At 43.8% G+C, this 25,298-nt stretch overlaps 1 protein-coding gene across 1 annotated transcript in view; it reads left to right on the forward strand.

Moving 5' to 3' along the window:
• ADCY7 (adenylate cyclase 7) overlaps positions 1 to 25,298 on the forward strand; it is a 72,922-nt gene that overhangs the window by 32,397 nt on the left and 15,227 nt on the right. Inside the window, exons 5-19 of the mRNA XM_081963268.1 lie at positions 2,294 to 2,443; positions 3,617 to 3,762; positions 4,314 to 4,425; positions 6,291 to 6,418; positions 7,022 to 7,180; positions 11,655 to 11,787; positions 14,530 to 14,715; positions 15,921 to 15,964; positions 16,999 to 17,052; positions 18,045 to 18,125; positions 20,151 to 20,232; positions 21,118 to 21,215; positions 22,324 to 22,408; positions 23,431 to 23,568; positions 24,892 to 24,939. Of these exons, the coding sequence (XP_081819394.1) occupies positions 2,294 to 2,443; positions 3,617 to 3,762; positions 4,314 to 4,425; positions 6,291 to 6,418; positions 7,022 to 7,180; positions 11,655 to 11,787; positions 14,530 to 14,715; positions 15,921 to 15,964; positions 16,999 to 17,052; positions 18,045 to 18,125; positions 20,151 to 20,232; positions 21,118 to 21,215; positions 22,324 to 22,408; positions 23,431 to 23,568; positions 24,892 to 24,939 (1,644 nt within the window). The remainder of the gene's footprint in view (positions 1 to 2,293; positions 2,444 to 3,616; positions 3,763 to 4,313; positions 4,426 to 6,290; positions 6,419 to 7,021; positions 7,181 to 11,654; positions 11,788 to 14,529; positions 14,716 to 15,920; positions 15,965 to 16,998; positions 17,053 to 18,044; positions 18,126 to 20,150; positions 20,233 to 21,117; positions 21,216 to 22,323; positions 22,409 to 23,430; positions 23,569 to 24,891; positions 24,940 to 25,298) is intronic.

The following is a 25,298-nucleotide window of genomic DNA, read 5'->3' on the forward strand; positions in this document are numbered from 1 at the left end:
CGGAAACTTTCTTTTTTAATTAAATGTGGTAACTGGGTATGTTTGCTTTGGTTCCTCAAACAGAGCAGGTATTGGAAATGAGAGTTTAAGATCATGGTTTATTCTGAATGCGATAACTAGTTTGGCAAAAGAAGAAAATACAATGACTTAATGACTTATAGGTGTGCTAGAAGCAAAACGTGGGATAGGATAGGATAAGATAGTATAGTATAGAATAGAATAGAAGAGGAATAAAGAGAAGAGGAGAAGAGAAGAGGAGAAGACAACCGAACCTTGGGACATCTTCTAGTCCAACCTGTTCAAACAGGAGACCTTATACCATTTCAGACATAATTATCCAATTTCTTCTTTAAAACTTCCCATAATGGAGCACCCACAAATTTCTGGAGGCAAGTTGTCCCACTGATTAATTGTTCTGACTTTCAGGAAATTTCTCCTTAGTTCTAGGTTGCTTCTCTGCTTGATTAGTTTCCACCCATTGCTTCTTGTCCTGCTTTCAGGTGCTTTAGAGAAAAGCTTAATCAGAATAGAGCTGGGAGGGACCTTGGAGCTCTTCTACTCCAACCCCCTGCTCAAACATGAGACCTTATACCATTTCAGACAAGTGGCTGTACAACCTCTTCTGAAAAGTGTGATGGAGCACCCACAACTTCTGAAGAGAAGCTGTTCCACTGGTTAATTACTCTCATTGTTGGGAAGTTTCTCCTTAATTCCAGGTTGCTTCCCTCCTTGATTAGTTCCCATCCATTGTTTCTCGTTCTGCCTTCAGGTGCTTTGGAGAATAATTTGACCCCCCCCCCTCTTCTTTGGGGCAGCCCCTCAAATACTAGAACACTGGTATCATGTCACCCGTAATTCTTCTTTTCTCCAGACTAGCCATATTTGCTTTTAATGCAAGAGTGAAGAAACTAATTCTTATATCAGTGGTTTAAGCTGAGGTTTCACTTTGAAATCTGCTATGTTTTTTCCACCTCTAGTGCATGTCTAGCTGTTTTAGAAGTGGTACGAAGGATGGTGTGGTTAATTTGTACCATATGTATTCCATGGCATGGGAAATTATGTGTAGGAAACCAACCCAAAATTGAGTTGCCTCAGACACGGACGTTTGTGGACTATGATTTATGATGTAGCCTGTTGCAGAAACCAACAATTTCTGGCTTACTAAAATCACAATGGAGTAAGGACAATGTGTGAACTTAATCGCTGTGTGAAATCACTTGGATTAACAACTGAGCCAACGTATCAATCATGGCTTTGGCAACAATCACCTCTTGAAATTGATCTTAGCTTTGGAGCGGTTTCAGAGTTTGGAGAATGTGCTTCTTTTTTTCTCCTAAAACAAAATACAGTTTCACACAAGTATTTGTAAAAAAAAAAAAAAGTTGTACTCTCCAGTCCCCCTTTCCAGTCTATTGTACAATCATTCAGGGATTTAGGGGGGAAAAAAGTTGAGGTCAGACAAAAAGGAAAGCAAGGAATGAAATTAGCGCTTCTTCCAAGCTTCCAAGCTTGACGTCACTCGTGTCGGGGACACCCCTCTCGGGCTCCATTTTTGGCTGCGATGGCTTCCTGCAGCACACGGCCCTCCCAGCTCCGTTTTTGCTGGCAGAGAGCTGCAGGAGGCTGTCACAGCCGAAAATGGAGCTCGGGAGGGCTGCATACGGCCCTTCCAAGCTGCACACGGCCCTCCTTTTGCTGACAGAGGCACCGCAGGCCAGTCCTTTGTTGTTTCCAGCCCAGCCCTGCGTGCCAGATCTAAGCACCCCGTGGGCCAGACTCGGCCCACGGGCTTTGGGTTTGACACCCCTGGTCTACACATACACTCCCTCTGTCTTTTGCCTTTATTTATAGTATTCCGGTCTTCACTTTTAATTAGAATTTTTTTTCACTGTAGACTACTGATGGACCTTGGTGGTCGATGGGATGAGTTTAACAAATGAATGGGACAGGTTTAAGAAACGAATAGGGCATTTTGTGGAAAATTGGTTAAAACAGCAATTGAAGAGGTGGTAGGAGACACTTTCTCTGAAGAAATGTCTTGGGGAGGAATGGATGGGGAAGAAGAACAAATAGGTTAAAGCTTTCCCATTGCAAAATTGGAAGAAGAAAGGATTCTTTGTTTAGCTGCGTTCAATTGTTATTATTTATGGTGCCGCTCGCTTTTAGCCCAGCATCCTGTGCCGATGAGCCATTATGGCTTGTTCAGTAAGAGGTGGTTAGGAAGAGTCTTGTGTGGGTCGCCTGCTGCAAAATCAGCCGATCGTAACTGTATGGTTTTCTTTCTTTTACCCAGCTGGTGGCGAATGCTTTCATTTTCCTTTGTGGCAATTTGCTGGGGGCGTACCATAAACATCAGGTGCAAGATGCCTCCTGGGATCTGTACCGCTATACCTTAAAATGCATCCAAGTCCAGATGAAATTGAAAATTGAAAAAAGGCAACAGGTAAGGGGGGTTTCCAACCATAAAATAGCACATGTTTTTTCCTGCAGGGTTAATTATTAAGATGCAATTATTGACATGCCGATAATTTATTTCGGGCAGCACATCACTCATTCCAGGTTCACCCGGTGCTCTCTGAGCTTGGTTGTTTTCTTGCAGACGTTTCATTGCCCAGCTATGTAACATTATCAGTGCTAGAAGGAGTGGGGTTTGTGGAGAGGAGGAGGAGGAGGAGGAGAGATGACTGTGGGGGTCCTTGATGCTCTCTGAGCTTGCTTGTTTTCTTGCACATGTTTCATTACCCAACTATGTAACATCATCAGTGCTAGAAGGAGTGGGATTTGTAGAGAGGAGGAGGAGGAGGAGGAGGAGGAGGAGGAGGAGGAGGAGGAGGAGGAGGAGGAGGAGGAGGAGGAGGAGGAGGAGGAGGAGGAGTGGGGACTGTGGGGTTCTTGATGCTCTCTGAGTTTGGTTGTTTTCTTGCAGATGTTTCATTACCCAAAATGGGTAACATCATCAGTAGTGAATCCCACTCCCCTCTAGAACTGATGATGTTACCTAGTTGGGTAATAAAACATCTGCAAGAAAACAACAAAGCTCAGACAGATCCAAGGACCTCACAGTCTTCCTCCTCTTCCTCCTCCTCCTCTTCCTCTCCATAAACCTCAATTCCCTTCTAGCACTGATGATGTTACTTAGTTGGGTTAGGAAACATCCACAAGAAAAGAACCAAGCTCAAGAGAGCACCAAGCAGCCCACAGTTCAACCCTGAACTGCAGATATTCTCCTTCATTCCAGCTTCGGCAAGCCTTCTGGGCAGCCATTAAAATGAAAACTCAGAAATATTTGTGAATATTATTCTAGAATAATTCCTGAATAGCCCAGGGACCTCTCTGGAAAACATGATTATAAGTGGAACATTTGCAAACAAATGAATGTTTTTGCACAGATTTGCAAGCATTCAAGTTGAATTTTCAACATTTGATGGAAGCACACAATGAAGAAACACTGCGTGGTCTAATTAATGAACTTAACGAAGGCGGGGATTTGCTCTTATTAGTTAGAGTTAGGTTTATTAGATGGCTTAGGTTGTTCTTGCAACTGTCTTTCCTTCCTCCTTCTTTGGTGAGATCACTTCATACTTTGAACAGTTCAAATCTTCTTCTTTTCTCCAAGGAAAGCTTGCTTCTGTCAATCCTGCCAGCTCACATATCTATGGGAATGAAACTTGCCATAATTGAGCGTCTAAAAGAAACCAACGATATGAAAAAGCATGATAATAATTTCCACAGCCTGTATGTGAAACGGCACCAGAACGTCAGGTAAATTTTTGGATTTCTGTAAGATGATTTCTGATGATTTAAAGCGGACCAGCCAATGTAAGGCTGTAAATTAAGATGATGAAATGAGGATGAGTCAGCAGAGGCATTGCCGCTTTAAGAAGCTGGGTTATTGCCACTTTAAGAAGCTATTTATATAAAGGAGGCCAGAGAGAGCGTATCTCTCTCTCTCTCTTCGTGTATCTCTCTCCTTGTGTCCAGTATCCATTGCTAAGTTTTCCATGTAGTATTAAGAAGAAGATTGCTTGCTTGTCAGGTATTTGACTACCACGTGTATTTCTGTATAAGTCTTGTATATAAGCCACAGTTAAATGTCTAAGTCTCTATGTGCTGTGTTTTGCTCCTGGGTTGCCTCCTAATAGTAGTCATGCTGCAAACACTCTGACAATTTCCGAGACTCGCATTTCCCTCTGGGGTCAGTATTTTAAAGAGGCCACCATGTTTTTGAGGTTTCCTAAGGGATCACAGCTTCTTCAAGTTGGGCTCCGCATAGAGCAATCCCAGACCGTCATATTTTTTTCTCCTTCCTCTAGCATCCTGTATGCAGACATCGTAGGATTCACTCGCTTGGCAAGTGACTGTTCTCCAAAGGAGCTAGTGGTGATGTTGAATGAACTCTTTGGAAAATTTGACCAGATTGCAAAGGTGAGTCAATTCTGGGAATTGAAATCCCCACATCTTCAAGTTGTCGATGTTGAGAAAACAACTCATCTATTGTGTGACTGTAGACATTCTGGTTGGTAAACAAGTATTACCATATTTTTCGGAGTATAGGACGCACCAAGATTTTGAAGAGACAAATTAAAAAAAAAAGTTTTTGCACTCTGCAGACCTCCCAAAATTGGCCCATTTTTCGTGAAAACGGGCCTATTTTTTGTCCCAAAAAAAGGGCATGAATAGCCTTTAGGAGGCTTGTAGAGTGCTCCTCGGGGGTGCCCCCCCCCCAAATGAGCAAAAAACAGACTAGTTTTTGTGAAAATGGGCCCATTCTCCCCCCCCCAAATGACCATGCAGTGCATTTAGGAAGCTTATAGAGTGCTCCTGGGGGCTGGGAGGGGGGACAAAATTGAGCAAAAAACTGACCCATTTTTGGCTCATTTCTAACCTCCTCAGCCCCTAGGAGCACTCTGAAAGCCTCCTAAAGGCTCTGCATGGCCATTTTAGTGAAGGGGGTGGGGTTTCAGGAGGCAAAAAAATGCTGTATTCAGTGTATAAGATGCACCCAGATTTTCAGCCTCTCTTTTGAGGGAAAAAATGCGTCTTATACTCCATAAAATATCGTTTTAATCTTTTTATTGTGTACTCTCACAACAAGCTTGTGCATGGTTTAATAAGCTATCCGTTTAAAAATCACGGTGTCGCATAGTTTGGCAGTACAGGTACCCCTTCCACTTACGACCCCAAAGGAGCCCAACATTTATGTTGCTAAGCGAAACATTTGTTAAGTGATGTTTTGCCCCACTTTATGACTTTTCTTGCAACGTTTGTTAACTGAATCGCTGCAGTTAAGTTAGGAACATGGCTGTTAAGCCACTGTGACTTCCTCCTTGACTTTGCTGGTCAGAAGGTTGCAAAAGGGAATCACAGGCCCTCTGGAAACCGTCATAAATATGAACCAGTTCTAAGCACTTGAATTTTGACCAAGTGTAAAAAATGGTCATGGGTGATTTTTTTTCAGTGCCGTTGTAACTTGGAACAGTCACTAAACGAACTTGTTGTAAGTTGAGGACTACCTATATAACAGTCATCGGCTGCATGTGGATAATTTTAAATTTGCTTGAGGCAGCCAGCAAGATTTTCCACTGCTGTTTGTAACTTCTGAACGAACGGCTGTAAATGACTGTAACTGCCTTGCATTCTCTGTGCTTGAACCAATAGTGGGATTCAGCCGGTTTGCACTGGTTCAGTCAAACTGGTTGTTAAATTACCCCCGCCCCGCTATCAAAGTGGAGCCTGGGTGTTGTGTTGCAATGGAGAAATGGGCAACGGAGTGGCCAGCACGAGGGAAGGGGAAAGTCGCTTTCCTCCTTCCCTTGTGCCGGCTGCTCTGTTTCCCGATTCTCCATTGCAGCGCAGCGCCCAGGATCCACTTTGATAGCAGGGTGGGGGTAATTTAACAACCAGTTCGGCTGAACCAGCACGAACCCACCACTGGTCTAGACAATCAGGGTCAGGTTTGCAATCCCTGGAGTCGCATGTGGCAGAATTGGAGGACGGGGATGGGTCGTGCTTGCCAAGATAGTCAACCTGACCCTGGGTTCGAATCTTCAATTATTTGAATCTCGCCACTGGCTTGAACCCCAGATAAATTGCAAGCGAACCACCCTGCGCTTCCCCCGTTATTTTTTGGAATACAGAAAAGTCTTACTTTGGATGAAGAGATGACAGCTGATCTGTTTTCTCCCTGCAGAAAAGCCTATAATTTGCACTGCTTAAGACAAATGCCGGTTAATTCATATTTGCCATGCTCGGTGACTCATGGGGTATTTTTGTTTTGTTTTGTTTCGTAGGAAAATGAATGCATGAGGATAAAAATTTTGGGAGACTGTTATTACTGCGTCTCGGGCTTACCTGTGTCCTTGCCGATACATGCCATAAATTGTGTGAAAATGGGCCTCGACATGTGTGAAGCGATAAAGTAGGTACTTTAAAAGACTTCGTAAATTAGGAGTGGGTATGCCGGAATACATAATGTAGCAGTATGATAGATAATAATAGGGCCTTGTAATCCTTTGAAAGGAGAAAATTTCTTCCTCCTGTGAGTGTACCAGTGCAGTTTTTATATTTATTGCTCTGTTAAATATTCAGATGTAAAATCATGGAGTTGTGCGGTTAGTTTACACTGATTTAATCTTTCGTGGATTAGAGCAGGGGTGTCCAACCTTGGCAACTTTAAGACTTGTGGACTTCAACTCCCAGAATTCCTCAGCCAGCTGTTCTGACCTAGGCTTCCCAAGAGCCTGAAGCCAACTCCTTATCCTGACAATAAAACCCTTTTATTAATTTACTGCGAATTCTGCTCATTCACATCCAGCAAAGTCTTTCCAGGGAGGATTTACGGTCACAGACCTTATCTAGCTTGGAGAGCTGCCAGGCCGTTAACCTGCAAAACTTGGCAAGGAGTCTCGGAGAGTCACGGACCAATGAAGGCCATGCCTGTCTAGAGATGGGGCAATCAAATGACTTTCCATATTGTCTTCCACACTGGAGCACTTACAATTATTTTATTTTATTTTTGCAGGCAAGTAAGGGAAGCCACAGGAGTGGACATCAACATGCGAGTTGGCATTCATTCCGGAAATGTACTTTGTGGGGTGATCGGACTTCGGAAATGGCAGTACGATGTCTGGTCTCATGATGTCTCCTTAGCCAACCGCATGGAATCTGCAGGCATCCCTGGGTAAGCACCTAAAAATCATTCCAGGGAGTGGCTTTGTGATGGCAGGTAGTGGAAATATGAGAGCAGTTTCCTATCTGAGGTTGATTTACTTGGGTTTAATCCAAGGATGCAGAATGTTTGGGGAATAATCTGATCTTTCGGTTGGCCGCAAGATTTTACAGTGACTTTAGAGCAAGAGTCTTCAAGGTGAAACATTCTAGGTTCTTGGTCATCTTTGGGAAGCAAAGCACCCTTAAGTCTTTCCTCTGGTGCAAAAATAGCCTACATTTTGCCAATAATCTTCAGTGTGGCATTTGAGAATGGGATGTTTGGCCATTTCCCCCGGTTTTCTGTGTGTTTATGAAGGCTTGAGTCCCAATTCCTTGATATGATTTCTAAACCAGGTTTTAATGTATGAGTGTATGTTGGAGGATGCACAATTTAGTAAACAATTTAGAATTCAATTTCCTTCCTTCCCTCCTCACTTTTCTTCCTTCCTTCCCTCCCTCCCTTCCTTTCTCCTCTCCTTCCTTCCTCACTTTCCTTCCTTCCTTCCCTTCCTCCCTTCCTTTCTCCTCTCCTTCCTTCCTCACTTTCCTTCCTTCCTTCCTCACTTTCCTTCCTTCCCTCCCTCCCTCTCTCCCTCCCTTGCTCCTCTCCTTCATTCCTTCCCTCCCCTTCTCTTCTAATTTCCTTCCTTCCTCACTTTCCTCCCTTCCTCCCTTCCTCCCTTTCCTCCCTTTCCTCCTTCCGTCTCTCCCTTCCTTCCTCACTTTCCTTCCTTCCCTCTCTCCCTCCCTTTCTCCTCTCCTTCCTTCCCTCCCTCTCTCCCTCCCTTTCTCCTCTCCTTCATTCCTTCCTCACTTTCCTCCCTCCCTCCCTTCCTCACCTTCCTTCCCTCCTTCCATCTCTCCCTCCCTTTCTCTTCTCCTCTCCTTCCTTCCTCCCTCCTCTCTACCTCCCTTTCTCCTCCTTCCTTCCTTCCTCACTTTCCTTCCTTCCTCATTTTCCTTCCTTCCCTCCCTTTTTTCTCTCTTTCCTTCCTCACTTTCCTCCTTCCCTCCCTTTCTCCTTCCCTCCCTCCCTTCCTTCCTTTCCTTCTTTCCTTCCCTCTCTTCCTTCCTCTCTCCCTTTCTCCTCTCCTTCCTTATTTCCTTCCCTCCCTCTCTTGCTCACTTGCTCATTTGCTCCCTCCCTCCCTCTTCTGTTTAGTGAATTTTCAGTTTAAGTCACCATTCCCCACCTAATAAAAATCACAATTGTCTCCAAAATGTACTCAGAGTTGGCTAATCTATATTCTGGATAGGAAGTTATGTGCCTTTACTCTGAAGGGCGTGGAAAGCTGCAAAAGGGACCTCAGGGTATCTTGTAACTGATGGAACTACTTTGTAAATATTTTCCTGGAGAAATCATTTGCAGCCTTGTTAACAGTATTTTAACCTCTCAAAGAGGCAAAACAGGAGTTTATTTTTAGTCACTTTTATGGCACCAGATGGATTAGTTATTCTTTCCAGTACATGAGCTTACCTGTTTGCTGGGTACTCCTGGAAGGACAACATCATCTTCTTTGTGTACCTGGACACCTGCATTATAGTTGCCGTAACTCAGTGGGTGGGCTATCAGAAAGAAGTACGCTTTAGCTTTAGAACACAATAGCAGAATAAAGTACTTCACTCCAAGTCTTTTCCTGCAGTTGTGATTGCATATCTGCCAACATCTAGGCTGCATAAACAGAGGAATAGAAACAAGATCACGTGAAGTGTTAATGCCACTTTATAAGGCCACACTTGGAATACTGCATTCAGTTTTGGTCGCCAGGATGTAAAAAACATGTTGAGATTCTAGAAAGAATACAGAGCAAGAAAGATGATTAGGGGACTGGAGGCTAAAACCTATGAAGAATGGCTGCAGGAACTGGATATGTCTAGTTTAATGAAAAGAAGGACTAGGGGTGACATGATAGAAGTCTTCCAATATCTTAGGGGCTGCCACAAAGAAGAGAGAGTCAAGCTATTCTCCAAAGCACCTGAGGACAGGAGAAGAAGCGATGGGTGGAAATTAGTCAAGGAGAGAAGCAATCTGGAATTAAGGAGAAATTTCCTGATAGTTGGAACAATTAATCAATGGAACATCTTGCCTCCAGAAGTTGTGAATGCTCCAACACTGTTTTTAAGTTTTTAAGAAAATGTTGGACAACCAATTGTCTGAAATGGTATAGGGTTTCGTGCCTAAGCAAGGGGTTAGACTAGAAGACCTCCAAGGTCTCTTCCAACTCTGTTATTCTATTCTATTTTGCTTGTTCGGGATGAAACCAGAGAACTGTGAAGCCAAAACACGGCCATTTAAGTGAGCAAATTCTTGCCTTCAAAAACTTACAAAAGGCAGAGAATATTTTGAAAACAAATGTTTGCTTACAAAAGAAAAAAAATTAACAACATTCTGCTTCTAAGGTTTTATATATACAGTATCCTAACCGGAGGGATAATTCAAAACCATTTGTATTGTCCTACACTCATTTTTTGCATTTCAGGGTTGGTCTTAGGAGTGAGAGAACGCTAAACAGTTTTTCCTGCTACTCCATGTTTTACTCTTGAAACTAAATGAATGAGTGAATAAATAAATGAATGAAGTGAGTGAGTGAAGTTGACTGAATGACAGAATAACAAAATAATAGAGCTGGAAGGGACCTTGGAGGTTTTCTAGTCATCCAGACTGAAGCTTTTGAAGGACCTATTGATTCACCTAGTTAGCTGATAAAATCTCAAATAAATGATAGTGTGACACATTGTTAGGTAGGTGTGTGTGTTGGCACTCTGTTGCCATCATTATCTCAATTGAGGCTGCAATGTTGTTAGTCTTCATTGGTTCATCTCAGGTTAACAGTATATTGGGCAGTCCTTGTTTTATAGAAAGACACAAACAATCCCATAATGGCATATGCTATTTTCTTTTTGTAGCATTGGGAAGTGCTTTTGGTGTGTGTGTGTTACTAAGTAAGCTGTAGGTTGTGGTGCTTCCTGAGAACGCTCTATGCAAGCCAGCTGAGTAAACTCTTGGAGAACGGCGCAGAGTGTGATACACACCCAGACGTTATTTAAGCAGGAAGGAGACAAAGAGAAAAGTGCTTTCAGTCTAAAATGGAATTAAAATTGAATGAAGCCTTCTTCCAATTGAAGACACAAAGGGCCATTTGCTTCCCTCCCCCCATCTTGAAGGAACTTTTGTGCTAAGCATGCAGTAATAATCACTTTGATTGGCACCACGTTCATCTCCTTCACTGAAAGAGCAATATTTCCCTTTCATCAGAGCAATATTGCCAAGCGCTTTGTAGGCAAACATAATTTTTTTTGGGGGGGGGAGAAGCAAGAAGGGTGCTTTTAACAGGTCTGAAATCCACACTGCATTGGGGAATCGAGGGAAGGAGGAAGAAAAACAGTCAAAAACGATGTTCAAAAATAAACAAGAGCATGTCATCAGTTTGGAGTCATTGCGTGGCTGTGAGAGAACCCCAAGTCCTGCCCACCCATGAACTCCACTGACCTTTATCTAGCACCAATTTAATGCCAAGTGTTAGTTGACTAGATTCTAGGTAGGCAAGGATAAACTCTTCTGTACTTTGACTCTAACGAATGCTACTGGTTATTTGCACCTGACAGTGATTCTATCCAGAGACGATGTGAGATGGTTGCTTTTGGCAGTGGGTGCTGAGGGTGGCAAGGAACAGTAGTGAGATGCTGGAGGATGTTGAATGTGTGTGTTGTGGCCCACCAGCGGAGCTGGCAGCAGATTCGGACACTGAGGAGATTGGAGAGGAACATGGGCCAGTCCTGGAGTCTGGGGAAGGAAGAGAGGGGGTCAGGGCCGTGTGCCAGTTATCAGCTGCCTTCAGAGTCAGACATCAGTGGGGCAGACGAACAGCTGGAGCCTGTTCATCCATCTCTCTCTCCCTCCCTCCTTCGCTTCATCCTTCTCTCCCTCTGTCTCTCCCTCCCTCCCTTCTTCCCTCTGTCCTCTCTCTTCCTCCCTCCCTCTCACCCTCCCTCCTTCCCCCCTCCTTCTCTCTCTCCCTCCCTCCCTCCTTCTCATCCTCCCTCCCTCTCTATCTCCCTCCCTTCTTCCCTCCTTCTCCCAACCTCCCTCCCTCCCTCCCTCTGTCTCTCTCTCTCCCTTCCTCTCTCTCTCTCCCTCTCTCCCAACCTCCCTCCGTCTCTCTCTCTCTCTCTCTCTGTCTCTCGCTCAAAAACAGTCACAAACACTGCACAAAGTTCTGAGAATTGGCATGACTGGATGTTCTATCCAGCTGAGCTGTTCAAGAGCAATCCTGCCAGGAATCTTGATTTTGGCTGCCAAATGTGTAGCAGCAGAGAGCTTTCGGCAGCCACCGCCATTGTAATGGTAATCGATTCCTGGGAATGACGTTTTTGCAAACATTTCAGCCCTTTGTACCCTAGTCTCTCTCTCTCTCTCTTTATCTCCCCCCCCATCCTCTTTGCAGCCGCGTGCACATCACGGAAGCAACACTGAATCATCTGGGCAAAGCTTATGAGGTGGAAGAAGGCAACGGGCACCTCCGGGATCCCTATCTTGAAACCATGAATATCAAGACTTATTTGGTGATTGACCCCAGGGTAGGTATTCTTTGATGACAAACAAACAAACCAAGTTTTGTCACTCTTGTTTTGCACACGCCATGCTGAATCATGGTTTAACCTGGCATATTGGGTAGTCCACGATTGGTTGAGTTTGCACACATGGAAAACTAAAAACATGCAAGCCGGCAACAATGGTATAGAGCTGCGTTTCTCAATATTAGCAGCTCTTAAGATGTGTGGACTTCAGCTCCCAGAATTCCTCAGCCAACAAGGGAGTTGAAGTCCACGCATCTTAAGATTTGCCAAGGTTGAGAAACACTGGTGTGTAGGTATAGGGCAGGTGTCAGCTACCTGCAGCTCTGGGTCTGCAGGCGGCTCTTTCGTCCCTCTGCTGTGGCTCCCTGTTGGGTGATCCCACTGTTGGCTGGCCCCACCCCTCATCCCCCCAGTCACTCAACACATGAAGCTGGGCAGGAGAGCACAGGGGGAGAGAGAGACACACACAGAGAGAAAGAGAAAGAGAGAGAGAGAGAGAGAGAGAGAGAGAGAGAGAGAGAGAGAGAGAGAGAGAGACAGACAGACAGACAGGGACAGAAACAGAGATACCCATTTCCCACAGAAAAGAAAACACCGAGAGCCACAAAACTTGGGTAGGTGTGGCTGTGTGTGTGTCATGTCACTGGTTGGGAGTAAGTGACATTGAGTTGGCCATGCCCACCCAGGTTTTGTGGCTCCTAGTTTTTTCTTTTCTTTTCTGTGGGAAATGGGTCCAAATAGCTCTTTGAATGTTTAAGGTTGAAGACCCCTGGTATAGGGTCTCCTGCTTGAGCAGGGGGTTGGACTAGAAGACTTTCAAGGTCCCTTCCAGCTGATTCTCTGAACCAGCCATAACGTTAGCTATGGGTTCTCCTGATGCCGGATGAATCCCTAGCAGCTCACCCCTGTAGATAGCTGAGGGAGAGAAGCATAAAGAGAAGAAAATCATCTACAGTAAACGCCAAATTGATCAGTGACTGTAATAATGAACTGGCCAGTGAGAGTTACAGAATTACACAACAACAGAGTTAGAAGGGACCTTAAAGGTCTTAGAGTCCAACCCCCTACTCAAGCAGGAGACCCTATACCATTTCGGACAAATGGCTTGTCCAATCTCTTCTTAAAAACCTCCAACGTTGCAGCTCCCACAACTCCTGGAGACAAGTCGAAGCCGATGGTTGCAAACCAGGGATCAGAAAGGGTCAGCAGTTTGGTGGTTCGAATCCCTAGCACCCGCGTAACGGAGTAAGCTCCCGTTCCTTGTCCCAGCTTCTGCCAACCTAGCAGTTTGAAAGCACGTAACAAATGCAAAAAAGGATTCTAATCTAAAAATACTGTTGAGCTTTGTTGTATGTGTGTGTGTGTATATATATATTTTTTCTTCAGCTGACACCACGGTCGCCTTTGATCAGGTGGCCTACGATTTTATTTTGCAAACCCACATCTCGCTGCTTGCTTCCTGCTTTTTGCTTTGTTTTAAGATCTTTATTATGTGTTGTGGTTGTACCAGGCTTGGAATAAGAAATGGGGATTAATGAGAGTCAGGCAAAGTATCAAAAGCCGAACTAAACCGCAGCCTGCAACCTGGAAAGTTTTTTTTTTTTTTAATTTTTTTGGGTTGTGTGTGCACTTGGAAAAGGAGGTGGGAAGAGAAGACATATTAAACATTCAGTTGCCATGAACCACCGATCCCGGGGAAACAATGGCTTTTAAATTTCGATCTCTAAGGAGCCCTTCAGGAATCCAGAATGGCTGTTCTTTAAATGTGTGTAATTAAACAGAATAAGCTCTCAGACTCCCACGCTTGCTTTAAGTGCAGTTCTTCTACCAGCATTTTGAGAAGAACTGATTTTTTTAAAAAAGAAAAGAAAAGAAAAGCCGTTGCACAACGAATACTCTTTAGTTTGCTTTCCTCAGCTTACAAAAGAGGTTCGGGTGGGTTTCCCCCCCCCCCTTTCTTTTTCAACAATTTCCACAGCTCTGACAGAATTCCAAGGCCAATGGCCACCTGTTTGCCTTCGATATTCTCATTAATAAAGGATATGAGTGCTACTTTGAGGAACATAGCGGGTCACTGGCAGTCCCAGTTCCAATGAATAACCCTACGAAGACTACATTCTTCTAGAACAGTGCTTCCCAACCCAGGGTAAATGACCCAGAATTGGATAAAAGTGGTTTTTCTTTTGGTAACGAACCACATGAATCCATTACCTTGTGCGTGAATAGTAATGCTGTCAAGAATCCACCCCTGGGGCGCATGCCTGCACTCATCATTCAATATGTGCATGACACACACACCCCTTGTGCACCCTGCCCCCCTGCGCACAACCCTCCCTTCCCCCATGCACACGCAACCCTCCTGCGCTACCTCCCCCCCGTGCATGCGCATATGACCCCCACACCCCATTTGGTCCTATTAGCCTCCCTGCAGCCCCCTGGGAACAAAAATGGGCCATGGGGGAGGGGCTGTATGTGATTATTAATTTATATTCTCTCTCTCCATCCCTCCCTCCTTCTCTCTCTCTCTCTTTCTCCCTCCCTCCCTCCTTCTCTCTCTCTCTCTTTCTCCCTCTTTCCCTCCTTCTCTCTCTCTCTCTTCTTTCTCCCTCCCTCTTTCTCTCTCTCTCTCTTTCTCCCTCCCTCCTCTTTCTCTCTTTCTCCCTCCCTCCCTCCCTTCTTCTCTCTCTCTCTCTCTCTCTCTCTCTCTCTCTCTCTCTTTTTTCTCTCTCTCTCTCTCATTAGTCAAAACAGCGTGCCACCAACAATCATTTCCCTCAATCCAGAGTGCAGGATGGCTTGAAGATGAGGGCCTCTGTCCGGATGTCACGATACTTGGAGTCTTGGGGAGCAGCTCGCCCTTTTTCCCACCTGAACCACCGAGAGAGTGTGAGCAGCGACACTTCTGCGCCCAACCGCAGACGCAGGAAGGTGAATCTTTGCTGCCTGTTCTTCAAAATTGTCTTCCAAGCACAAGTCCTCATGGAGGCATGCATGAGGTTTCTCGTGAACAGGAAAACAAGGAGCTGAAAAATGCCTGTACAGAAACACTTCCCTTTTTCAGGTCTGTGATTGTCAGGTGTGAAAGAGCAAGTCCACGTGGGAAGATCCAATCAAAACTGACGTGTTGCTACTCATGCCTAGGCATAGGAATCTTCTCAACTAAAGTTAGCAGCTGCTTGGAGTTAAATAAGGGTCAACGGAATTCAAGGGTTTCTGAATTTAGTTTGCTTGTGACTATGTAGGGATTCTGAACTGATCCCTCTTTTAACTCCATCCCCAGATTCTCCACACTCCTCCTACAATGGCCGTGTTTCCCATTTGTAATGGAGATAAGATAGGATATAAATACATAATTTCATAGCAAAGGAGGAAAGGAGGGAAGAGCTGCAAAGATTGAGGGTGGAGAACATCTGTTTAATGGTTTTGAAGAAGTCACAAGGCTTTTGCCCTTGTTCACTTCCTCCTACTTCTGAAGGGGACATTATAGCAGCTCCCAACCATTTAGGATGCTTTTCATTTTTGGGGAGAATTGAGTCTAGATCCTCTTTATTTATAGGTACCTATCATATTTAGAGGGACACAGTGGCTCAGTGACTAAGACACTGAGCTTTTCGATCAGAAGGTCGGCAGTTCAGCAGTTCGAATCCTAGCGCCGTGTTAACGGAGTGAGCTCCCCGTTACTTGTCCCAGCTTCTGCCAACCTAGCAGTTTGAAAGCATGTAAAAATGCAGGTAGAAAAATAGGAACCACCTTTAGTGGGAAGGTAACAGCATTCTGTGCGCCTTCAGTGTTTAGTCACACTGGCCACACAGAGGTGGGTTTCAAATCCCTGCGCATGTGCAGAAGCGTTCGGGCAAGTGGATGAAGCCTCCTGCCACTACCGGTTTGGCTGATCTGGGCCGAACCGGGAGCAACCCACCTCTGTAGCCACATGAACACGGAGACGTATTCGGACAGCGCTGGCTCTTTGGCTTAGAAACGGAGATGAGCCCCGCCCCCTAGAGCCGGAAACGACTAGCACATATGTTGCAAGGGGAACCCTTACCTTTATAATATTTAGATTACACAACCAAATGCATTGTTTACTTCTTTAACAAGTAAAACATTCTTCTCCATGCTTTCCTCTTGCTTAGGAGATAGCCCTGCAGCTCGCAAGTCGTCAAAGGACCACAGAGAGGCAAGTTTGATATCTTTCTTTAAGACCTGGCTTCAGTCCCTTTTCTTAATCCTCCAGCCTGCAAATCATTTTATAAGGAAGGGGAAAGATCAACGGCCAGCATGCACAATAGAATTAAAGGAGAGTCTGTATAAACTCCCAACTCTCTTTTTAGGTTTTCCTAAAGAGGGACGCAGTGGCTCAGTGGCTAAGACGCTGAGCTTGGCCATCAGAAAGGTCAGCAGCTCAGCGGTTCAAATCCCTAGCACCGCGTAATGGAGGGAGCTCCCGTGACTTGTCTCAGCTTCTGCCAAGCTAGCAGTTCGAAAGAATGTAAAAATGCAAGTGGAAAAATAGGGACCCCCTTTGGTGGGAAGGTCACAGAGTTCTGTGCACCTTCGGTGTTGAGTCATGCCGTCCACATGACCACAGAGACGTCTTCGGACAGCGCTGGCTCTTCGGCTTTGAAACGGAGATGAGCACCGCCCCCTAGAATCAGGAATGGCTAGCACATACATGCAAGGGGACCTTTATCTTTAAACAGCTAATTGTTGGGAAAAAAATTCTGGACTTGATGAAAAGAGAGCCTTAATTTGCAGTTAGGGCTCAGGAATTCTGTGGTTGGATATGTGACCCCCTCCCCCTGCCACCACTTAAGCCAATCTTTCATCCCAACCTCCGCTTCTGCCCACCAATGAGCATTATGTCATGATTGCAAAGCGGAAGTCGAAAAATGGAGAAACACAATGTCACCCATTTTCTCCCTTGCTTTCTCAAATTCTCCTCTACTCTTCTTTCTTTTGCTTTGCAGAAACAAATTATATTTTAATCGGTTCTTACACTTTTCATTTGGCTCTTCCAGACTTTTTGAAGAAGGGATGCAAAACTTATTTTTCAAAATAATTCAAGGCTCCCTTGGGAGGATGCAAGTATCCCAGGAGAGATGACTGTTGCTGTAATTTTGAGGGAAATCTTTTTACTGATTGGCTAATTATTGGCCTGGTTCTATGCGTCAACCTCAAACCTTTATTTCTCTTTCTCTATGTATCTGTTAGTTTCGATGGAGCTAGAGAACACCACTTCTGTCCTCCTTCTGTTCTAACCTATAAGTGAGTTTTCCTTCCTCTTTTCACTTTCAGTGGTGGTTGTCGTCATTGTCTTCCTGTGTGATAATTCTCCTGGTTATTTCTCATTTCACCTTTCTCTAAAGCAGGAGTCCCCAACCTTGGCAACTTTAAGTCCTGTGGACCAACGCTTGTGAAGAAAAAATAATAATGAAATTTTGATCTTGGTTTTGTTGATTAGGAAGATTTGGTGCTATAGAAATGGCTAGTTATATATTAATATGTAAAAGCAAAAAGTGGAGTTTGGAGTGTGTTTATCTTGTACTGTCCTAGGAAGAGTTGGAAGTCAATGTTCCCCTTTTGTCTTTCTCTTCCCCCTTGTATTTCACACCCACTCCCCCCCCCATTCCCTTTCCTTCCCTTAATCTCCTATTTTATTTTATTTTATTTGTATTTTATACAATAAAAAATATTAAATGATCGACATGACCGGCTGGGGAATTCTGGGAGTTGAAGTCCACAGATCTTAATGTTGCCAAGGTTGGAGACCCCTGCTCTAAAGCAGTTGACATCCCTCAAAAAGATAACAGTGGATGGATTCACATGCAGCAAGCTAAACCATAAATCATGGTTTGTGAACTTCTTTACCGAGCTCCCAGCTTAGCTATCGCCAAACGAGTCAAATTATGAATTAGGATGCGAATTCAGCCCAAGAACCTTCTTCCTCCAGTGTAAAGCCACAAAAATCACACAAATCCATTCAGCAGTGTACAATTATTGGATGATAAAGGAGCATCTTTACTGTAGCTTAATGCAGGTGAAATCTCTTGTCTCTTCAAAAATCTTAATTTCTCATTCTCAATATCCTAGCGGCCAAAATTTGGATTTTTTTTAAAAAAAACATTTCTGTTATTTTCAGCTTGGGGAGTGGTCCTCTAGTTAATCTTGGATGTTCCCCTCCCATCCTAGTTGTTTCTCTGAACTTTTGGAAGGAATCCTTTTTTCACGGTGTCATTTTTTCCATTGTTTCTTTTCAGAAATACCTCTCAGAAAGGAAGAATGGAGGAAGAAATCAACGATAAGATGATGTCGACCATTGACGGCCTGAGTTCAGCCAAGTAAGAAAGCAGAAGCAGTCCTTTTGTCAGGGTTCCAAGTAACACCCCCAACGAAAGAAGACTCCGAGGCTTGAGTTTCCTCCAAGTTCCACTTTATTAGAGATGTCATATTGGCACATCTGGGGAAACCCGAATCTGAAAGCTTCCAGATTTTCCCCACCCACACGAAAGTCCAAGTCCCCGCCCAGCACCCACATGTCCATCCCATGATCCATTCAGGCACCATCCAAAACTGGACATGCTTCCCAGTCACGCCACCCCAGGTGCAGGGCAAGATGTCCTTGACTCTCTGAGAAAGGAATGTTATTATGACTATGTATCTCCCATACTCCATATAATCCACCGTCCCAGTTTCCCACAGCATTGAATGTGTCAGGCCAGAAGGCCCAATGCAAAAAAGGTCTTCCTGACCTCTTTTGCAAATCGGAGAAGAGATTCCTTTTCCATTTTCAGTAAAAAGAAAGGGTGCGACAGAAATGTCACCTCTTCATCTCGTGAGCTTGTGTGGCCTGTCTGTAGCTGATTCCTCTGGTACATCTTCAGTTCCTGCTAAATGTCCTTCTTGATTCATTCTCGGACGCCCCGCAGATTAGCCTAGTCATTGTAGGTAGTCCTTGCCTTACGACTGCAATTGGGAGCCGAATTTCTGCTGCTAAGCAAGGTGGCGGTTCAGGGAGTCATACTCAGTTTTACGACTTGTACTGCCACGGTTGTTAGGGTGAATTGCTGCAGTTGTTAAGTGAATCCTAAGGTCATTAAGCGTGTCCAGTTTCCCCCATTGATTTTGCTTGTCGGTAGCCAGCTGGGAAGGTTGAAAATACCGGTAGCCCACGACCACAATTGAGCCTAAAATTCCTTTCTTTTTCCTTTTGAAAATAAATTTTATTAATTTTCTATTAATTACATTCCTTACGGCTTCATAATAGCAATAGCAGTGCTTTATGGCCATCTCTAAGCGGTTTAGAGTCAGTCTCTTTACCCCAACAATCTGGGTCCTCATTTTAATGACCTCGGAAGGATGGAAGGCTGAGTCAACCTTGAGCCTAAGCGAGATTCGAACTGCCAAATTGCAGGCAGCTGGTGATCAGCAAAAGTAGCCTGCAGTACTTCACTCTGACCATTGTGCCACCCGTGGCTCAGTCAATAAACAATAAACATTGCACTGTCTGGGTATTTCATTTGCTTAACAATACAATGCCATTCTTACTCTTCGCCCCTTTTTTCCACCCACTGGTAAAATCAATTCCAAGTTTGAGCCCAAAATTTCTGTTATTCACCGAGACCTTCGTTAAGGGAGTTTTGCCCCATTCTATGATCCTTCTTGCCACAGTCGTTCAGTGAATCACTGCAATTGATAGGTTAGTACCTCAGTTGTTCACTGAATCTGGCTTCCCCATTGACTTTTTTTCCCCCAGTGGTGTTGTAACTTCTGATGGTTGCTATGCAAATGGTTGTAAGTCAAGGACTGCGTGTGTGGTTTGAGATTCATCGCTGCAAAACAACTGGGAGGTGACCCAGTCTAGGCTTAAAGACAGCCAGTTACTCTTTAATATTGTAGCTCCTTTCTGGAATTCTAATCTGGCCCCAACTTTTCATCTCAAATTCTCTCTGTGCTAGATGCTAATTAGAAGGTTTAGTGTTACAGGCTTTTAAAAGCACTTAGAGCAAAATTAAATCTTCGTTTCACATACGATGCAGCGACTGCAAAGACGCCATCGAGGCTAAATAGTTCTAAGAAATACATTTTGGCTCTGTAATGCAGGAACCCAGTGAAAACTTCATTCAGAACCGCTTAATCATTTAGAACCATATTCTACCTTTTATCCGGTTTTGATTGAAGTTTGTAAAACGCAAAGTAGAAAGTTTTATATCCCCCCCCCGTCTTTTTGCTTCTCTGCTTTCCTTTATTTTGTCTTAATTCTAATACTTCCGTATCTTTTTTTTAATAGCGAACAAATCCTTCACTTAAAATAATTATAATTTCACATTGGATGCTTAGTTTCTGTTTTCCTTTCCTTCGTGCAGGCCGTGGTGCGGTCAGAAAGACGATTTCCGTGGACTGTGTGGCTTTTTGCTGTGCTTTGTCGAAACAGGATTGGAAAAAGAGGTTTGTAAGACATTGGAGGAATGTCTACAAGAGTAAAATCTTTCAAGCCCCCAAAATGTTTTTTTTTTCTGGTTTTACCGTTAGAAAAGGAAGCTAACCTTAACAAATCAAAACGTAATCTTACAGTTTCCTGTTTACAGAAGTTTAGGCTGAGACCAAATTTTCCATTCATTTAGCTTCAATCAGTGTACTAGAAAAGGGTATTTTCAGATTTCTTTTGAATATTGCATGTTTTTTTTTGAAGGAATCTGATGCCTCTTTATTTGGTAGGATTGTATAGAGGTAATATCTAAGGGTTTGCCGCAAAGAAGTGAGAGTCAAGCTATTCTCCAAAGCACCTGAAGGCAGGACAAGAAACAATGGATAGAAACTAATCTAAGAGAGAAGCAACCTGGAATTAAGGAGAAACTTCCTAACAGCGAGGACCATTAACCAGTAGAACGTCTTGCCACTAGACATTGTGGTTGCTCCAACACTGGAAATTTCTAAGAAGCTTCCTGCCTGAGCAGGGGGTTGGACTAGAAGACCTCCAAGGTCCCTTCCAATTCTGTTAATCTGTTAATCTTCGATTTACAACCATAATGGGGCTCAGAATTGCTGTTGCTGAATAAATACATATCAATTGAATTTTAACCCTGGGGATTCTGCAATGGTCATAAGTATGAGGACAGATCATAAATCACTTTTCAAAGTGCCATTGTAACACCCACTAAATGATTGGTTGTAAATTGTGGATTGCCTGCAATCCTATATGTATATAGCAAAGACGTTATATATGCTAGGGCTCATTCTGTTTACTTATTTATTTTTCCTCCGTGACACCCTAATAGCTGGTGTTTTAGGAATATATCGAAGTCTTTTCTGTTTCTTTTCTTTTTTTTACAGTATCGCACAATTCCTATTCCCAAACTGAAGGGTTATTTCGTGTGTGCTGGCATTGTCCTTCTATGCATGTTTGCAGTGCAGATATGCATTACATCACAGTAAGTGCTGCCTTTATTTTTATTATGCCATCAATCCAGTTTGTGTCTCCTTCGAACCCCAATGATTGTCTATGCATCCTATTAAATCAATTAAATTGTCAGGACTTTCTTTCCTGCAGAGATATAGAGGGTCTCCTGCTTAAGCTGGAGGGGGGGGGTGTTGGACTAGAAGACCTCCACGGTCCCTTCTAACTCTGATATTCTATAACTCTATTATTTTTGCATGTTCAGAGGCTTCTTTGCAAAGCTATAGAATTTTTTTCCCTCACGGAGTACAATAGTAAGGAGTAGAGTAACAAGGAAACAAAAAAGTAACCCAGGCTAAGCTTTTCTTCTTAATATGCTGGCTTTCCGTATACCTTTATTGTCTTAAGAGCCAAGAAATTTTATTTATTGTGTTACATTTATATGCCGCTCATCTCACCATCCAGCAATGCTGGGTGGGTGACCTACAGTGCCATAAATAACTGTCTGAAACCATTAAAAGGTTAAGAACATTCAAAGATTGGAAGGAAAACATTAAAATTAACTACGAGACAGATAAAAGAAGGGGTGGAGATGATATCTTGCCATATTCTACTAGCCTCCTTCACCTCAAGGGGAAGTATTTAAAGGAGGAGGAGGGAAAAGGAGATGATGAAAAAGAAGGAGATAGAGGAGGAGGAGGAAGAGGAAGGAGATGAAGAAGAAAAAAGAAAGAAAGAAAGAAAGAAAGAAAGAAAGAAAGAAAGAAAGAAAGAAAGAAAGAAAGAAAGAAAGGGAATTTCCCACAGATCTCTTTTTTCCACAAAGCTGTGATTATATCTAATATTTCCTGCATAGTGAAAGACCACTTAGGAGGAAAAATAGCACTTGGATTGTGTGATTGTAATTAAGATTGAACACCAAACTCCAAATTTTCAGACACCAGCTTTGCAGTAGAAGAGATTCAGACCTTTCTGGAGAATTTGCAATTTCTGAATTCTTCAGTCTGCTTTTGCTTGCTCTTTCCTTCCTCGTTCCCTTACTCATCTAGTTGAAATGTTAATTTATATATTGCTAATCCAAGAGCGATAAGCCGTACGCTGAATCAATCGATCGATCGATCAATCCTCATTCTCTCTTTCAGCTCACAAACCTTAGGAATCTCATTTGGGATTGTTGCAATCATCATGGGGCTGATTTTGTGTGTCTGCTTTGCGGATGACTGTTGGGTAAGTAAAAAGAAAAAAGAAGGGAACTCAAAACTTTATAGAGTTGTTTTTCTCAACCGAGGCAACTTTAAGATACGTGGACTTCAACTCCCAGAATTCCCCAGCCAGCATGATAACCATCTAATTCAGGGGTGTCAAACTCAATTTCATTGAAGGCCACATCAGGGTTGTGTTTGACCTTAGGGAGCTGGGGTGGGCATGGCCAGCTCAACGTCACTCAAGTTGGGGATGCCTGTGGTGGCCTGAGCTCTGTGCCAGCGAAAACAGGCTCGCAAGCTCCATTTTCGGCTACTCCCAAGCTCCGTTTTCACTGGCACTCTGGGCCAGTCCTTCACTTCTTTTCAGGGAGGGCCAGTTCTAAGCACCCTGTGGGCCGGATCCAGCCCCCAGGCCCTGAGTTTGACATCCCTGGTCTAATGGAATTGCTGTTTCCTAGGTGACCACTGATCTATGTCAAATGCCCTTTGGCATTTCTTGCTTACCTTCAGAATAGATGACAGTGCATCTCTAATGCAGACATACCCCAAGTGGTTCCTGCTACAACCTTCCTTTCCAGTAAACAAAGCGTGGAAGGTTTGCAGCTTGCAAATTAGATCCTTGATCTTCCTAGTTTAAGGAATAGCAGTAACTTTGCAAGGTTGGGAGCAGAAAGAGTCCTTCCCAGCTGAGGGACCTAAGACTCTTTTAACTGGAGATGTTAAGGACCGATGAAGACAACTGGACTTTCTTTGTTTTGTTTTTTTTCCCTTGAAGATGTCTTGCTTCTTCTGACTGAATCGAAGAAGCTTCTCGGATGAGAAACGAAATGTCTTCAGGAAAAAAAAAAACGAAGCCCAGTTGCCTTTTGAAAAAACACCTTTGGGACTCACATAAGTCCCTTCATCTAAACCGTGTGGTTCCAACCGTCCTAATTACCCTCAGAACCACACGCACACACACACATGTATGATGCTATGATGAATGAAGGTCTATGGTACAGGTGGCGGATTTTCCATCTTGAAACCTTTCTTCCCTGTTGGCAGAAATGCTGCGCAAAGCGGTGGCCACTAGCACGCTACTTCTGCCGGCTTTCTGAGAAAGTGGAGACGATGCCATCCGTCAGGCTTCCCCTGGCCATCCTTGCTCTCGGCTCGCTGCTGATACTTGCTGTTTTCAACCTGGTAATGCCTTCCGTTGAGGGTTAATGGGGAAGTATGCAGTGAACCCACTTGCCTCCATCTGCAGTCATGGCTGATGGGAAGGCCTTATACAATGGGATGGGAGGGGATGGGATAGGATAGGATAACCTTTATTGTCACTTTTTTCTGTGAACACACTGGCACATTAAGAAATGAAATTCTGATGCCCACTCTCATGTACATACTGTCAGCGTTCCAAATAACATCCAAAATTAAATCAGAGTCCAAAGCAAAGTTGTTGCTCAAAGTTCCAATTTATTAAGAGAGTCGTGTTGGCACATCTGGGAAAACCTGACTCTGAAAGCTTCCCGGATTTTCCCACCCAGTTGAAAGTTCATGATCGTGCCCCCACATTCACAAGCCCATCACATGGTTCAATCTTCCACTGCCATGCTGGCTTTTCCACCCATCCAGTTCCGGTCAGGTGCAGAGGTGCAAAGAACAAAAGATGACCTTGGCTTTCTAGAAAGGAATTTTATTTTGACGACATCACATTCTACTCTTTACTATTCCCCCTCCCAATTCCCCACTAATGAAACAGCATAGTAAAATAAGAGAGAGTGTGGCAGGCCAAAGGTCCAGAAAGGAATATGACTGCAGGCCTGACATATACATACACACACATATCCATACACATACCTGAGCGTATGTATGTACGTGTCGGTGTGTGTCCGTGTGTCCTGTCCAAAACAGTAACACTTCCAAACCGCACAATAGAATACAACAGGATGCTTTCCATCCTCCCTCTATAGAAAGTGGTAAGGACAGTGGAAGGAAGATATGCTCTTCTCATACGACACAGAAAATGCAGCCACTGCTGTGCCCCTTTCCCCAGTGTCTCACTTGAGCAACCAAGCTAACCTGCTCCTCAGCTGCACACCCAAAAGCTCGATACTACTAACCACCTCCACAGTTGAAGCTAGCAAGGAGCATGCACACAACTTGAGGAATTCATGCTATAAAAGGCAAAGTAGCCGAGAAACCAAGTTTCAGTGAAGTTGGGCAGGCTTTGGGAACAGAAAAGCACTTAGAAATTTTGGGGAATCCGCTAGTAAATGTGGTTGCTGTTGTGGTGTGTTTTCCTACTTTAAACATATTGTCACTGTTCCAACAATTTAAACCAACTGGACTTTCTTGCTTTAAAAATGTTTCTCTTCTTACCCAAGAAGCTTCTTTAGTTCCACTCATCTGCGCCTTCAACCACCCTCTTTTCCTTTTGAAAACTCTTGCTGCTTTGGCAATAAATGAATGTGTTTTGAATTGTTATCAGAATATTCCCTAATCAGTTTTTAATGTCTTCATTAGCCAGTGCGCCAGTCTGGTGAAGATCACACTTCCTCCCATGCCAATCCAGTGAGTAAAAAAGCTGATTTTATTGGCTAGACTAGAATAATTGCTTGGGCTTAGTAGCAGGTGTGGGCTGGCTTTCTTATCTCAAGGTGAAAATACTCCATGTAATGTTTTGATTATAGGCTATGCTGACTTTACCTGCACTATCTCGCTTTTCCATCGCCTTTCTGTGGAATCGATTTGCGGTTGCTGCTCGCAAATTGTCCTCCCCCTTTTTTTAAAAAACAAAGGCTTGTTGCAGGATGGAGATTTACCAATGAACCTTTGGCTGTTTTGGATCTGACCTTCATTATGCTGCCTTTATATTCTGTCAATGCTCTTGGCTAAAAGCCGGGTTAAAAATTAGAAGGCAAATGATTAAA

The sequence above is a fragment of the Natrix helvetica genome (assembly GCF_964273705.1).
Source record: "Natrix helvetica genome assembly, chromosome: 10".
In the NCBI taxonomy this organism is placed as follows: Eukaryota; Metazoa; Chordata; class Lepidosauria; order Squamata; family Natricidae; genus Natrix; species Natrix helvetica.